This window comes from Lissotriton vulgaris, chromosome 12 (assembly GCF_964263255.1).
Source record: "Lissotriton vulgaris chromosome 12, aLisVul1.2, whole genome shotgun sequence".
Lineage (NCBI taxonomy): Eukaryota > Metazoa > Chordata > Amphibia > Caudata > Salamandridae > Lissotriton > Lissotriton vulgaris.
The window spans coordinates 125,853,741-125,866,396 of NC_141700.1; the positions used below are offsets into that span (position 1 = coordinate 125,853,741).

The window sequence follows — 12,656 nt, forward strand, 5'->3', positions numbered from 1 at the left end:
GGCTTCTTGTCTGTGTAGGAAGCAATGTCTCTAGCAGGAAGTCTGCTTTCTGCTTTTCGTCGAGCTTTAACTTGAATGCAGCTGCGGCTGATTGTATCGCCGAGTTGTACGCCCCGATGTCGTCCGGCGGCGAGGGTCTCTAGGGGTATGAGTCGACCGGCTCTTCCGGGCTCTCTGTGTCGACGTCCAGGTAATCCCTCCTCGCGTGGGTCAGAGGTGACCGACTCGGCGTCCACCCTACTGCCCTCTTCGTCCTCATAGCTGTAATCCTCGTAGGGATTCTCTTCAGCTTCCCGGTCGTCGACCATCTCGTCGCCAGGCACATGGTCGTCGACCCGTTCCTCTTCCTCCTCGACCAGATCTAGCACGGTGTGCTTGGTCTTGTGTGGAATCGTGAAGGCACTCATCTCGGCGGCGACTTCCTTTCTCCGCTGCAAGAGACTTGCCATCTCGGCTTCTAGCCGACGTCTTTTCCTTTCCACCTCGGCCGCGTGTTCGGCTTTGGAGCGTTCGGCCCCTCTCTTCGTCGCCTGGTTCGGCGGCGAGATTTTCGGCGTCGACGGCTTGGACGTCGAACTGGCTTTCGGGTCCTTGGACGGTGCCGAGGCTTTAGGGTCTTTCTCCCTCGACGTCGATCGGTCCCTTTCGGCGACGATCTTCGACGCTTTCTGCTGGTCAACAGCTTTCAGCGCCAGGGACTCCTTCTCCGAGGATGCACTGGGCCTACTTGTGGTCGCGGACGGCAGATGTCTCTGCGTCGGCGCCTTCGGGCTCTTGGCCTCGTACTTTCGAGACTCAGAGTCTCTCGTGTTCTTGTGGGACGTCGAGTCTCCTACCTTATCAGGTGTCTTCTTGTAATCGGTCTCTACGACCGTGTAGCTGTCGTCTTCGGCAGCAGCGTTGTCCTCCTCCTCTGAGGAAATCCCCAGCTCGTACAGCGATGGTGTCGGGGATTTTCCGTCGAGGGCGGCGTGTGCTACCCTTGGTCTCTTCCTCACACGGAGGGTCTTCTGGGCGAAGACGGCGCAGGCGTTGCAGTCCTCGCTTCTGTGTTCTACCGGTAGGCAAAGGTTGCAAACCGGGTGTTGGTCTTTCTGCGCGTACGTGTGTCTGCAGTTCGGGCAGAACTTAAACGGTGTGTTGTCCATCCTCGAGCGTTCAGGCCTCCCTGACCGTGTGGACGTCGACGATCGTCGAAGTTCGAGGATTTCTCCTTCTTTTCTCTTCGTCAATGTTCTGCGAAGCCTTCTCTAGTCTTCTTCTTCCAATATCTTCTCCAACTTCAATTCTTTTCAGTACTTTCTCCAAAAATGTCTGGAGCCCAACGGGAACGATCCAGTCCCGACCGCGGAAAAAAGAATCTGAAGATGGCGCCCAAGAGTGGGAGCTTCCGCAGGAAGCATGCCGACGTCACCGGAAATGCACCCGAGGAGGTGTGACGCCGACGCCCACAAGGGCTACAAAAAAAAAAAAAACAAAGAAAAGACTACGAATCCGGACCCAACCACAAGACCGCGGAATATGCACAGCATAGTGAATCCAGAAAGATTCACGCTGCAAAAGTCTTGGTTTCGGGTACTTGGCGAGTCTTTCACCCCCCGGGCGGGTCCGGGCGCGCCGGACGCGCACGCCTGGCTGCAGCCAGGAGCGGCCAAGGGCTGCCGAAAGGGAAGAAGGCGGCCGGCCGGAGTGGCCAAACAGAGTCTGATGGTCACGTGCACGGGTGCAGGCACGCGGTCTGGAGATTGTCTCAAGTCCGGGGTAGAGGAGTCATGTACAGTTCTGCGTGAACTGGGGTCAGGTCCATCAGTAGTTCTTGGGTTGCGGGGATCAGAAAGGACCACGCAACGAGGCCGGGTCCAACATTAGTTATTGGAGAAGAAAAGGCTGGCATAAAAACGAATTGCTTTTACACTAGTGCGAATGACAACCAAGAATCACGCGGATTGCTTTGAACCACCTCCACAACACTTATCAATTACCCTCGTGCACCACTGCTTTGGAGTTGTGTGCCTCTAAAAAAGAAAAGAGGCTACCTTAAAAAAGAGGCTATTAATCGAGTTAAAGTCTATGCATATTATTTTTAAAACCATACATTTTTCTCACTTTTAAACATTGAGCTCTTCTCCCTTTCTAAGCAATTGTGCCTAAACAGTTTGAGTTTTAATCTGCCTTACATCCATCCATGGCTTCACATGCTCATGCTGAAAATGTTGTAAAGATTCTTGAATTTGCTTAGATATTAATGTTGCAATAATTGCCAGTTTGCATTGGAACTTGTAAAAGAGGAAGCAAGAAAAGTAACTTTACAGGAGTTGGTGCAAACTTGACCTACCTGCTTTAAAAAAAAAAATAAAAAAAAAAAAAAAAAAAGAGTGCAACATTACTCTCGAACCTATACATTAAAAAATAAAGGTGGCTGTGTTATGTGATGAAAGGCTCTTTTTGCGGTACGGAGGCATATTTAGAAAACCAGAGGAGGAAATCTGCAATGTACACGAAGGCTAAACAAATACACACTTATCTTTTGGCCATGGGGAAATGTGTACAATGGCAGTAACTATGTAAGGAGGGCATGGTTGATATGGTGATTGTTTTTGACAGCTAATGGGAGTACTGTTGGGTAAGAGAAAAGGTTTGTGGTTGCCAGACACTCATGTACGCCATCTGTCTTCGGTTGACCCGGTTACATGCTCCTGTTGGAATATTTTCACCCTCACATCACACTTCTACCAGGTAGCAGAGCAAATCCTCTGAACTGCTGAAGAAGCAGCCACGTAAAGAGAACTTGCGAATCCCAAGCAATTCAGAAAGTATATATTTAGAATGTAAGCCAAAGTCAATAGTAAATACAGTTAAACACATCTACAGAAAAATAGAAGATTATAATTAAGGAAGCAGCAACTGTTTGGCAGGTTCACATTGTTACACAAAAAGGTGTAAGCAATATTATGATTGTTATTGCAAAGAGAAAAAAGGGGACGAGACGTTTCATAACGAAGCCATTGCAAAGAACTGCACATGAAAAACATGTAATAGGCATTTAAATGAGGTCGTTAAGAAAAGTAATTATTGCTTCTATTTCTATAGATTCCTGCACCTTAATAAACACGCGAGTGGCAATAAACTTATCTGGTGTGTATAGGGCCTGGGTTTGCCAGAAACCTCTTTGCAGTGCTAGTGCTTCTACATAGAACTGTAACCTTTTGAATTTATGCCCGATGGAGTAGGAGCTGTCGAGAGAGCTGAGAGGCAGAGTACAATGCCACATTCTTCCATCACTGCTAATGATCTTAATGCTACGTGAGCAGACGCAGCCCTTCTAAAGCATTTGTTATTTGACAGCAGGCTTGCACAAGAGTCTTATGCCTAAAACACATCTACATCTTTCAGGTAACCCAATAAACCGAGTTACTCTGCAACCGACCTGCTGATTCCAAATAAAGTACACAAAGAACAAGCGTGCAGTGGGAGCGTGTGAGGCAGAGAATACACCATGCGCATGTACATCGCCTGTCCGTGCGCACACTCACCAAGCCCACAATAGTCCCACCAAGCAGAATCAGAGCATGCGCTGCGTTCGCTAGGCGGGACCTAAAAATGAGACCAGTAGCAGAATGGAGAGCGTGCTCATGTAAGCTCATGTAAGCGAGCGTTTACCATAAAGTGTGACGCGCACCAATGAAATGCATGGGTGGAGCTTTGACCCCACTTCAAAAAGCAACACGATGACAATAGATCTCGCAGAGAGAGGAGCGCATGCACTGCAACGCTAGTCGAGACCTAAAAATATACTTCAATGGGTTTGAAGACAAGGAGATTCTAAGTTCGAAAGACATTTTAGGAGGCTGCTTAAAACTTGGCTCTTTAACATCTAGCCCTCTCTCTCCCTGCCAAACTGCTAAAGCTATCAGCTCCAAGGCACCCAAGGGTATTCACGCACTTTAGAAATTTAGTAACATAACGTTCCACCTCCATTTTTCAGGACTACACATGAACAGTGCAGGACCACAGAAAATCCTTTAACTGTAAAGAACAAGTAACTTACACTGAAATTAAAATACATGCTTCTGTTCCCTGCAAAGTTAACAGTGGTACAATGGGGAAAGACGCATTTTTTATGCACACGGATGTCTGAGAAAGGTCGTGAAAGTGAGACTAGCACAGATTTGGCAAGTGACTCCAATAACTACACTAGGAGCCATCCTAGGCTGAGCGGATTGACACAACAAAGACAATGGAGCACAAGTGTGGCCACAGAGAGACTTATGGCAGGACGGCATGCTGGGTGTTGCGGACGACCAAACAGACAGGGGCCATTTGAGACCTAGCTCAAGAAAACATTTACTAGCACATAATATGATGTATGAATGTTTATGACTGGCTAAACAAATTTGAGGGACTACACAGTGGATCCATGGAAGATACAGTTATTGTGATAATACGGGGCTTGGGCCTGTAACAGAATTACTTTAGCATCCAGCATTTAAGTTAAGGTACTACGAGGTGGGCTGCTTACACTGGATATAGCGGCAGCATAACTGCTCCGAATACAGCCATAATACAATGCAGTGAGAATATTGTGTTAGGATTAGGATTATGCGCTGGGATGCCCTATGGGTAGCCATGCGCTATTTAAGTGCGTATTCATTCATTCACAGTGGTAGAGGCCCTACTTCAAATGATGCTTATAGGCACAGACAATCCCCATGGCATAAATCATGGGGAGCATCAAGTTATTAGTTAGGGAAGCCGGGGAGGTTAGCTCTGTGGTAGACAGTGGGCCTTAGTGGGTTCCTGGAATGTGGAGCCAGAGACCCCACTGGAATAATACGTTTTTAAGCAGGAGAAGTTCTTTAATTACCCATTATCACAGTTCACAACTTGTTACACTGGGAGGCGATGTGGAAGGGCTTAGCTACAGATACCTGTGAAAACATTTTATTTCCATTGTTCAGACTGTTTGCCTGGTGGGAGGAGGGGGGGTAACGTTGGGAATTAAAGTTAAGTTACGTGGTTGATTTCTCTAGGCAACAATGGCTGTATGGAGACACAGGAGAAGCACACAGTATGTCATGTGGTTGGATGTAGGGCCAGTGTATAGAGATCAAGGTCCTGGGTTACGATGGCTAAAGAAGTTTGGCAGATGTATAGTCAAAATGAGGCGAGGTGAAAAATGCCCTGGAATGTCAGTGGAGTATATGATTATACCAAGAGATAGAGTGCATTGCATACCTCTGATGGTTTATGGTAGGAATAACTTTTCTACACAAGATCCATTTGGTGGATAGATGAAATGGATACCTTAACTTACTCATTTTCCGGGGGGGGGGGGTTAGGAGGGGGCGTCTGGGTGGTGCTGGGATAACCTTTATGTTCTGAGAAGCACATCAATATGTGGAGGGCAGTTATCTGTTACTCTCTGGCTTCGTATAGGGAAGTTTGTTTTCTTAATATGTAGGCAGAGCCTTTTTTTTTTAGACAGGGTTGATGCCAAATGTAGGAATCCAATTATTTTGGGTGGGTGATTTTAATTGTGTAGTAGATTGAGACCTAGACAGGCCCCTGTCAGGCATCATACTAAGGCCTGCATTCAAGCATTGGCAGATGTGATGCCCCAAACAGATTCTGTGAATATCTGGAGAATGCTGTACCCTACACAGAGGCAATGCACATACTTCTCAATGCACAACATGTACAGCAGGCTGGATAGGATCTTGGTGTTCCAAACACTGGGCACTGACATCAGTAGGGAACATGGGGCGGTTTGTCTCAGAGCATGATCATTAGCTCACCATTACATCTGGACTGAACATAACAATCAATCCCCCACCTGACAACATAGTCCGGGGGGACTTAAAGATCCAGAGTTTTGATCAGATAATGTGGACACATCCACAACCAGATTGAATGAGAGGGATACATTTAAATTTATCATGAGAGTGGAATGCCTTACTTAGACATATGATACGAGGCAACAAGTGCAAAAAGACTTACTCCAACAAGAGAACCCTGGGAATTCCCAGAGTTAAAGCTACCAAGGCTCTGCAAGTACCAGCTCACAGACTTAGAGAGTGGTCTATTGGAGGAAGAACTGCTGGTTGCTCTAAAGGACATGCCTAAAATCAAAACACTAGGAGACTGCTTACTGATTAAATTCTATCGACTGTTTGCAGGGTTTTTCTCAGAACATCTAGGGGTTTTCAGGAGGCCCAAAGCCTGGGCAGATTACCACAATCAATACGTGAAGCATTAAAAATACTGTTGCATAAGCTGGACAGAGATCAGACTCTGGTTGGATCCTAGCGCCCATTGTCCATGATTAACGCAGACAGTGAGGTGATCAGCTAAAAGACTGAAAAATGTGATGGACACTCTGGTACATGAGGACCACTGTTGATTTATGAATAAACATTGGTTATTCAGATACAAGATGGCTTTCTGGGTGAATTTGTGCTTCACAAATACACATGTTTGTTATTTATACCAACTAGAAACACTTAAGAATATTCCCAGGCTCACAGGGATCATATGTGGAAGGAGTGATGGTTGGCTAGGCTATTGAAAGGGCATTGGACACCACACGTTGGGAATGTATGTGGACTGTGCCCTCTTGGAAGGGTTTTCGTCCCCAAGTTCTGTAGTTGGCTATCTTCGTTGTTTTATTCAAACCCCTTAACCAGTGTCCGATCTGACAGGCACGTCTCAGGCAGATGGGATGTTAAGAGGCGACAACACATGGGTGCCCTCTCGCCACTCCTGTTCACTTTGGTAATGGAGCTATTGGCAATCCACTTGTGAGACACGAGGCAGTGACAGATTCAGGGTTGGAAAACAAGTACATGTACTCTATACACGGACTATGCCCTCCTGTGCTGTACTAGTAAGAGAAATCAGTACCAGTACAGTTGACTGAGTTGCAGATGTATGGTGGTATTTCCAGTTTATGTACAAATGTAGGAAAGCTACTGGCATGAATGGAAGGCAGAACTCTAAACATGTTGCCGTATTTGGGACTGTGATGGGAGCTGGACAGGTTCTGATATTTGGGAATACAGTGACACGTACAGACAAGCACTACAAATATAAAAGAAAAGATGTACAAGAGCCTCAACGTACATTCTCTACCACGGCTGCCTCCTCGGCCCCTCCTCGGTGGCCCCCCACGCCGGCGGCTATAATCCCGATCCCTCTCGCGGTTTTCTTTAGCCTCTTCAGTGGCTTCTGTTTGTCCTCCATCCTTCTGTCCAGAGACTCCCTTCTTCTTGCCAACCATCTCCCAGGAATGCTAGAAAGTACAACAAAACTATCATTACCGTAACTGCAAACATCCATGAATATTACACAAAGATCAAAAGTCTAAATAAAAAGAGCAGCAAGTAAAAATGAGAACGAAAAGCAAATTACTTTTGTCTTCAATCAAAGGCTCCTCAAATTCACACAATTGATAGATACAGCTTAACTACCTTCACACTAAATACTACATGCTGTTTTTGCTGCGTTCGGCTGGGGTTCCCCCAATTTAGAGTTGTTTCAATGTGGCGAACTGGCTGTGGATTTCCATCATATGGTGTGGTCCTGCCCATGTATTACCACTTACAGGTAGAATCACCCTGACTAATTGAGTACATGTCTAACGGCAACTGCCTGTAATCCTGAAACTATAATGGAGTTCTTTTCACTTATTTTCCTATTCAACATGTAAGGCTGGAGTCTAAAAATGATTTGCTGGTTATCTTCTTATGTGAAGATAATTCCAGACTAATCGCTGAATGAGCGGTTTCTGAATAACCAAATCAACTACATAGGATTCATTATGTTCTAAAAAAGTTACAAATTGAAATAGGGTCGTTTACATACACCAACTTCAGAAAGATGTCCTTATTAAGCCCAAGTGGTTTTGGCATTCATTCCAAGGAAGACAATCTAAAAGATGGCCATCAGAGGAAGCAGATTTTTGATGCATAGGCAGTCCCTCATTTTGAGCACTTTCACAAGGATGCAGATATTTCTGGCTGAGCAGGTATCACAAAAACCAATACATGGTGGCCAATTTAAGAGTTAGATCTTGCAATAACATTTTTTTTTTTAACTGCAGCTCTTTCCTCGACCTGTAAGTCTGCTGCAATGAAAAGGAGCTGATTACCTACGATGATTTACAATAAAATAGGGTTGATTTATGGCTAGGCATGTCAACCGTAAAAAACATTACACATTTTTCAGCTCCAGATTTTAAAAATAGGTGAAGCCTTTTAACAGCAAAGACTGTCTGCAGCCATATTTATTTCAGATGTACTAACTCAATTCAAGATGTCAAGTGGAATGATTAATGGTATAGGTAAAATATGTATTACAATAATTTTAAAAAACGAGGCAATTTCCTTAACCTTACTTTGTAAATTTGCAATTTTTCCAGCTGTAACATTTAATTTAAAAGAGATCTGCTGGGTGCCATGGCAGCAGAGCATTATTACTTTCAAGCATGTCCAAAATTCATCTTAGATTTTAACACTACTATTTAGAGCACAAAGAAGAAGTGAGGGTTACACAAGGAGACAACTACTTATGAGCTAGGTAGAGATTAAATCAACAGATTCCCTACTGTGTCAGGGTTTCCCTCAAGCAGCACGTTGATGGCTCTGTTGACATCGCCATTGCAGTCATGTAGAGCGATCACACACTCATCCTGATTCTTTCCTGTGATATCGATTAGCTGTAAAAGAAAAAAAAGCCATTAACTCAGATTAAACCCACACAAAGCAAGATAAACAGATGTACACCATCAAAATGCATAATTGGGCAGCACAACTTGACAAAACTTAAACCGCAGATCTGAGTAGAAAAATTATGCAGTTATGTAGGTGTTCATCATTCAAACCATACTACCACCACAAGACTGTAGTGCCATAAAGAACCCTGAACTGGTTCGCCAGCCTCAGTGTTAGTGCACAGATGCGTGGAACATAGCACAGAGGTGCGTTTTAAATCGCCGCATTTACTGCTTACTTTTACTCTGTTTTTCACTTTCGCACTTAAATACATTTTTTTATCTGATCCTGTTAAGAGTGTGTTAGCGTCAGCATACCTGCACCATAAAAAAAATTTGAACATCTTCACCCGCAGTTTTGGCGTGGACAAATCAGACGTGTATCTTAATAGCTCCTGCGCCACATTGGTTGAGGGAGGGGTGGCCAGGTCCCATCCTTCGGCACCATTTTGAGAGGCGCTCTAGTTGTTGATAGCTCCTCCAGGCCACCTTACTCATAAACAGGAGATGCTGGCGTGCAGCGCACGCGCTCCGATGACGCGCCAGAGACAAGCCCGTCCGCGCCCGTCCGCGTTCCGGAGGTGCTCGGCATCAGGACGGAAACCGCAACTGCAGCGACGAAGGACGGGTAGTATATGGTAGAGAACAGCTGTTGGGACTTAATGCGAAATTGACTGCGCCCGCCGCCCAGGCGACAGTGCCCGAGTGTATTCCCTGACTGGTTGGGGGAGCTAGTTTATGCGCCCCTGGTCTTATGTTGAGGGAAAAAACCTGGGGACTGTGATAGCTTTCAGAGCGTGGGAGAATTAGGTGTCTAGGTAGTGTAGAAGGTCAGCATTGCAGATGGTGTAGTCCAAGTAGGAATATTTACTGCCATTGGACAAGGACCAATTTGGTGGTGTGTCCCCAGCTGACCTCCCGTTCATTACCAGATAGCCGCACTATACAGACTCGACACACAGAGCTGTCCCAATTCGCTATGGACTTGATTCAGCGGCCTGGTTTGAGTTATGGCCTCAATGATGTTGAACAAAGAGGGCTCATCTGAGTCCGCAGTTATTCCCTGAAAGAGGTTAATGTTAAAGTCCCCCGTGGCGATACAGTCTGCATTAGGGTGCTCAGCGGCTATGTTGCTCATAATTTCTGTAAGGCGAGCCAGATGAGCTTTTTTGGTGCGAGAGCTTGGATTAGTATATACATTTAAGAGGAACAATAAGAGCTGGTTTCGCCACCAATTGATTTTAACCCCTAGAATCCAGTCTTCTTTGATGGAAAGTCGTTTAATTGGGCCTTTTAAGTTGGTTGATATATAAGTTGACAAGCCGCCTTTAGCATGGCCATGGGGGCTATTCCGGAGGGCTGAATTCCAAAGTTCAATAAACCCAATGATAGGGTGGCCATCAACTGCCCAGGTTTTCTGCAGGGCTATTACTGTATGCTCACATAGGAAGGAGAGGGTTACTTGATTCTCAATTTTGTGGTGAAGACCACTGATGTTCCAAGAGCATGTTACAAAATTCGCGTGGCCTTGGTGTTAGGCTATAGTTGGTAAGGCTGCTGGCCGCGTAGGTCCATCCAAGGGTTTATTTATCTTAGCCGCACGCCCTGCCACTGGGATTCATTCTGTACTTTTGTTTGAAAAGATCGCGGACAGCAACTCCCAGCCTTGACTGAAATCGGCAACAGGAACCTCTATTTGTGAAATTTTACACTGATCTTGTGGACCTGATGCATTTTTTAGGATCGAATATGGTCTGGCGTTAACAGCCAGTCTGGTGCTCGCAACATGTTGGAGTGATGGTGATTGGGTTAGCAAGGTGGTAGGGTAGCCGGGAATAGTATATGGATAAGCTCTGATGCCCCAGTTTCTCAGGGTGGTCTTGTGGTCCAGGAAGGCTCCCACCCAGGTGGCCGGCTTAGAGGACACCAAGGTTGCCTCAGATGGTTGGCTGCCTCTAGGGGGAAGGAACTCTACAGATTCAATGGTGCTCCGAGGCCAATCCTTCAAGCCCCAGAATACCGACCGCCAGTTTTAATATGTTCGATCTATTGAGGATGTCTTGGCGGCCCTTGGATTTATATTCTGGGACCAATAGGAGCTGATGATGCGGAGGGTCGTTTTCATTCGCATGCTCAGACTTGATCATTTCATTCGAGAACAGGCATACCTCCAATTCGTGCTTCTGTTGCGACTGCCGTTGGGCGGCCTTCGGCGGATGTTGTTTGAGACTAACTGAATTTACATATTAGTTGTAAATTGTTTTTTTAAGAGTCATTCTAAATGTATCGTTGACCACTCCAAGTGGGGTTAAACCCGCCGCTGGCTTAGTTTTTCCTTGTTTTGTCATGTGCCTCATTGGGTTTGTCTCGCTGGTTTCAGCGGATTCCGTCCCTTGTGTTTCTATTGGTATGCTGGGCTCGTCTGTGACTGTTTCCGTAATTGGGTCACTGGAATCAGGGTTCATTCATCATGCCCTGTTGGTCGTCGGACCCTGGTGTTTCTTCCTGAGAATTCGCCGAGGGTGGTGGCGCGCTCGTCTCACTTAGAGGCTTGTTGTTTACTGGTTTCTCAAAAAGGGGAAAGAACTTCCGGTGAGCCGTATTGATGCTTGCCCTGATTTTGTTTCTGTTCTTGCGCTGTCGTTTACGTTCTCTCTTACTGCACGGTGGAGGGAGGACTGGGGGTTCTTCCAGAATGGGCCCGTTAGGAGGCACTAAACTAGCCTTTAGCCCTGTAACTGGAAAATCAGCATTAACTGGGCGCTCACTTGGAGCCCCGCCATTTTCAGTCGTTGGTTTGATTTGAGCTGCACTTGTCGACAAGGTTTGTGTTTGCGCCCGCTGTTCACCTGCCCATTGTGTTGGATTGAGCGGGGAGCTGTTCCATCGGATAACTCAGTTTCTTCATTTATGGTGGACCAGGGATTGGCGGGGTCATGAGACAGGGCCGACTGGTTTTGATAATGCAATCCAAGTTTTATGGTTGGATTACCTCCCTTCACACACTTAACTTCCTTTATGATACTAGATAGCAGTTCAGGGAGCGAAGAGAGAGTCGATGATTGGTGAGCAACAAACCGATCGTACAAGCTTTGTGGACGCTTGCGCCCCTACAATTAGGTTATTCAATTTGTCAAGTTTGCTGTCAATCCCAGACTTAAATAGCGCTAGGGTGTTTAAAAGGTCAACCTGGACCTCCAGCTTTTCAGAATGGTAGTTTAGAGCAGTGACTATTTGTTCGACTGTCTGAAGAAGTTGTGGCCAGACACTATTCGCTGTATGCTCCGCTTTGTGCTGTTTTTTAGTAGGTGTTGGGTTGGGAGAGTTTTGGGTGTCTTTAAAAAAGAGTGATAGATCCGCTAAGAGCTGCTCGCTAGGATCGGGAGATCTTAGGTGTTTTTGGGGTGATACCATGATTGCTCCTTGTGAAAGGGGTGGAGTATACTCGGAGCTTTGCGCAGCCAACTGCTCCTTTGAGGTAGTCGTATTTTGAGGTGAGTCGGGCAAATGACTGCTGCTGTTACATACATTCGTTTTTTGCCCATGGATTTGTGCGCAAGTTAGTTGCCCGGAAAAAACTTTTACAGGGTCCATTGGCGCCACCAAATTTTGTTTGCTGAATGTTAAGTCAGTTTCTGGCAGCTGTGGGCCCACCAACTGGGTCTGTGCTTGGCCTGATCCCTCTGTAACCAATGTAGAAAAAGAGGGACACTGACACAATGGCGACTGAACTTGCCGGTTAACATCAGGATATTGATTAAAAATTGCATCCCCCAGGCAATCTGTGGGCTGGTCGCTGGGTGATGCTCCGAAGAAAAAAAACTCCCGAGGGTAGGGCCAAATTTTTAGTTTCAGATTACCATGGATGGGAGGGCGGCGGTTGCGGTTG

General features: G+C 46.1%; 1 protein-coding gene across 23 annotated transcripts in view; it reads right to left on the bottom strand.

Annotated features, from left to right (window-relative positions):
* Positions 1 to 12,656, bottom strand: part of UBAP2L (ubiquitin associated protein 2 like) — an 889,182-nt gene that overhangs the window by 822,205 nt on the left and 54,321 nt on the right. For all 23 annotated transcript variants that reach the window (XR_015302630.1, XR_015302632.1, XR_015302629.1 and 20 more), the window contains exons 4-5: positions 8,603 to 8,713; positions 7,120 to 7,288 (exon numbers count right to left, since the gene is read on the bottom strand). Coding sequence is in view for 18 of the 23 variants with exons in the window: in XM_086947511.1 (XP_086803637.1) it covers positions 7,120 to 7,288; positions 8,603 to 8,713 (280 nt within the window). In the remaining 5 variants the exon portion in view is untranslated. The remainder of the gene's footprint in view (positions 1 to 7,119; positions 7,289 to 8,602; positions 8,714 to 12,656) is intronic.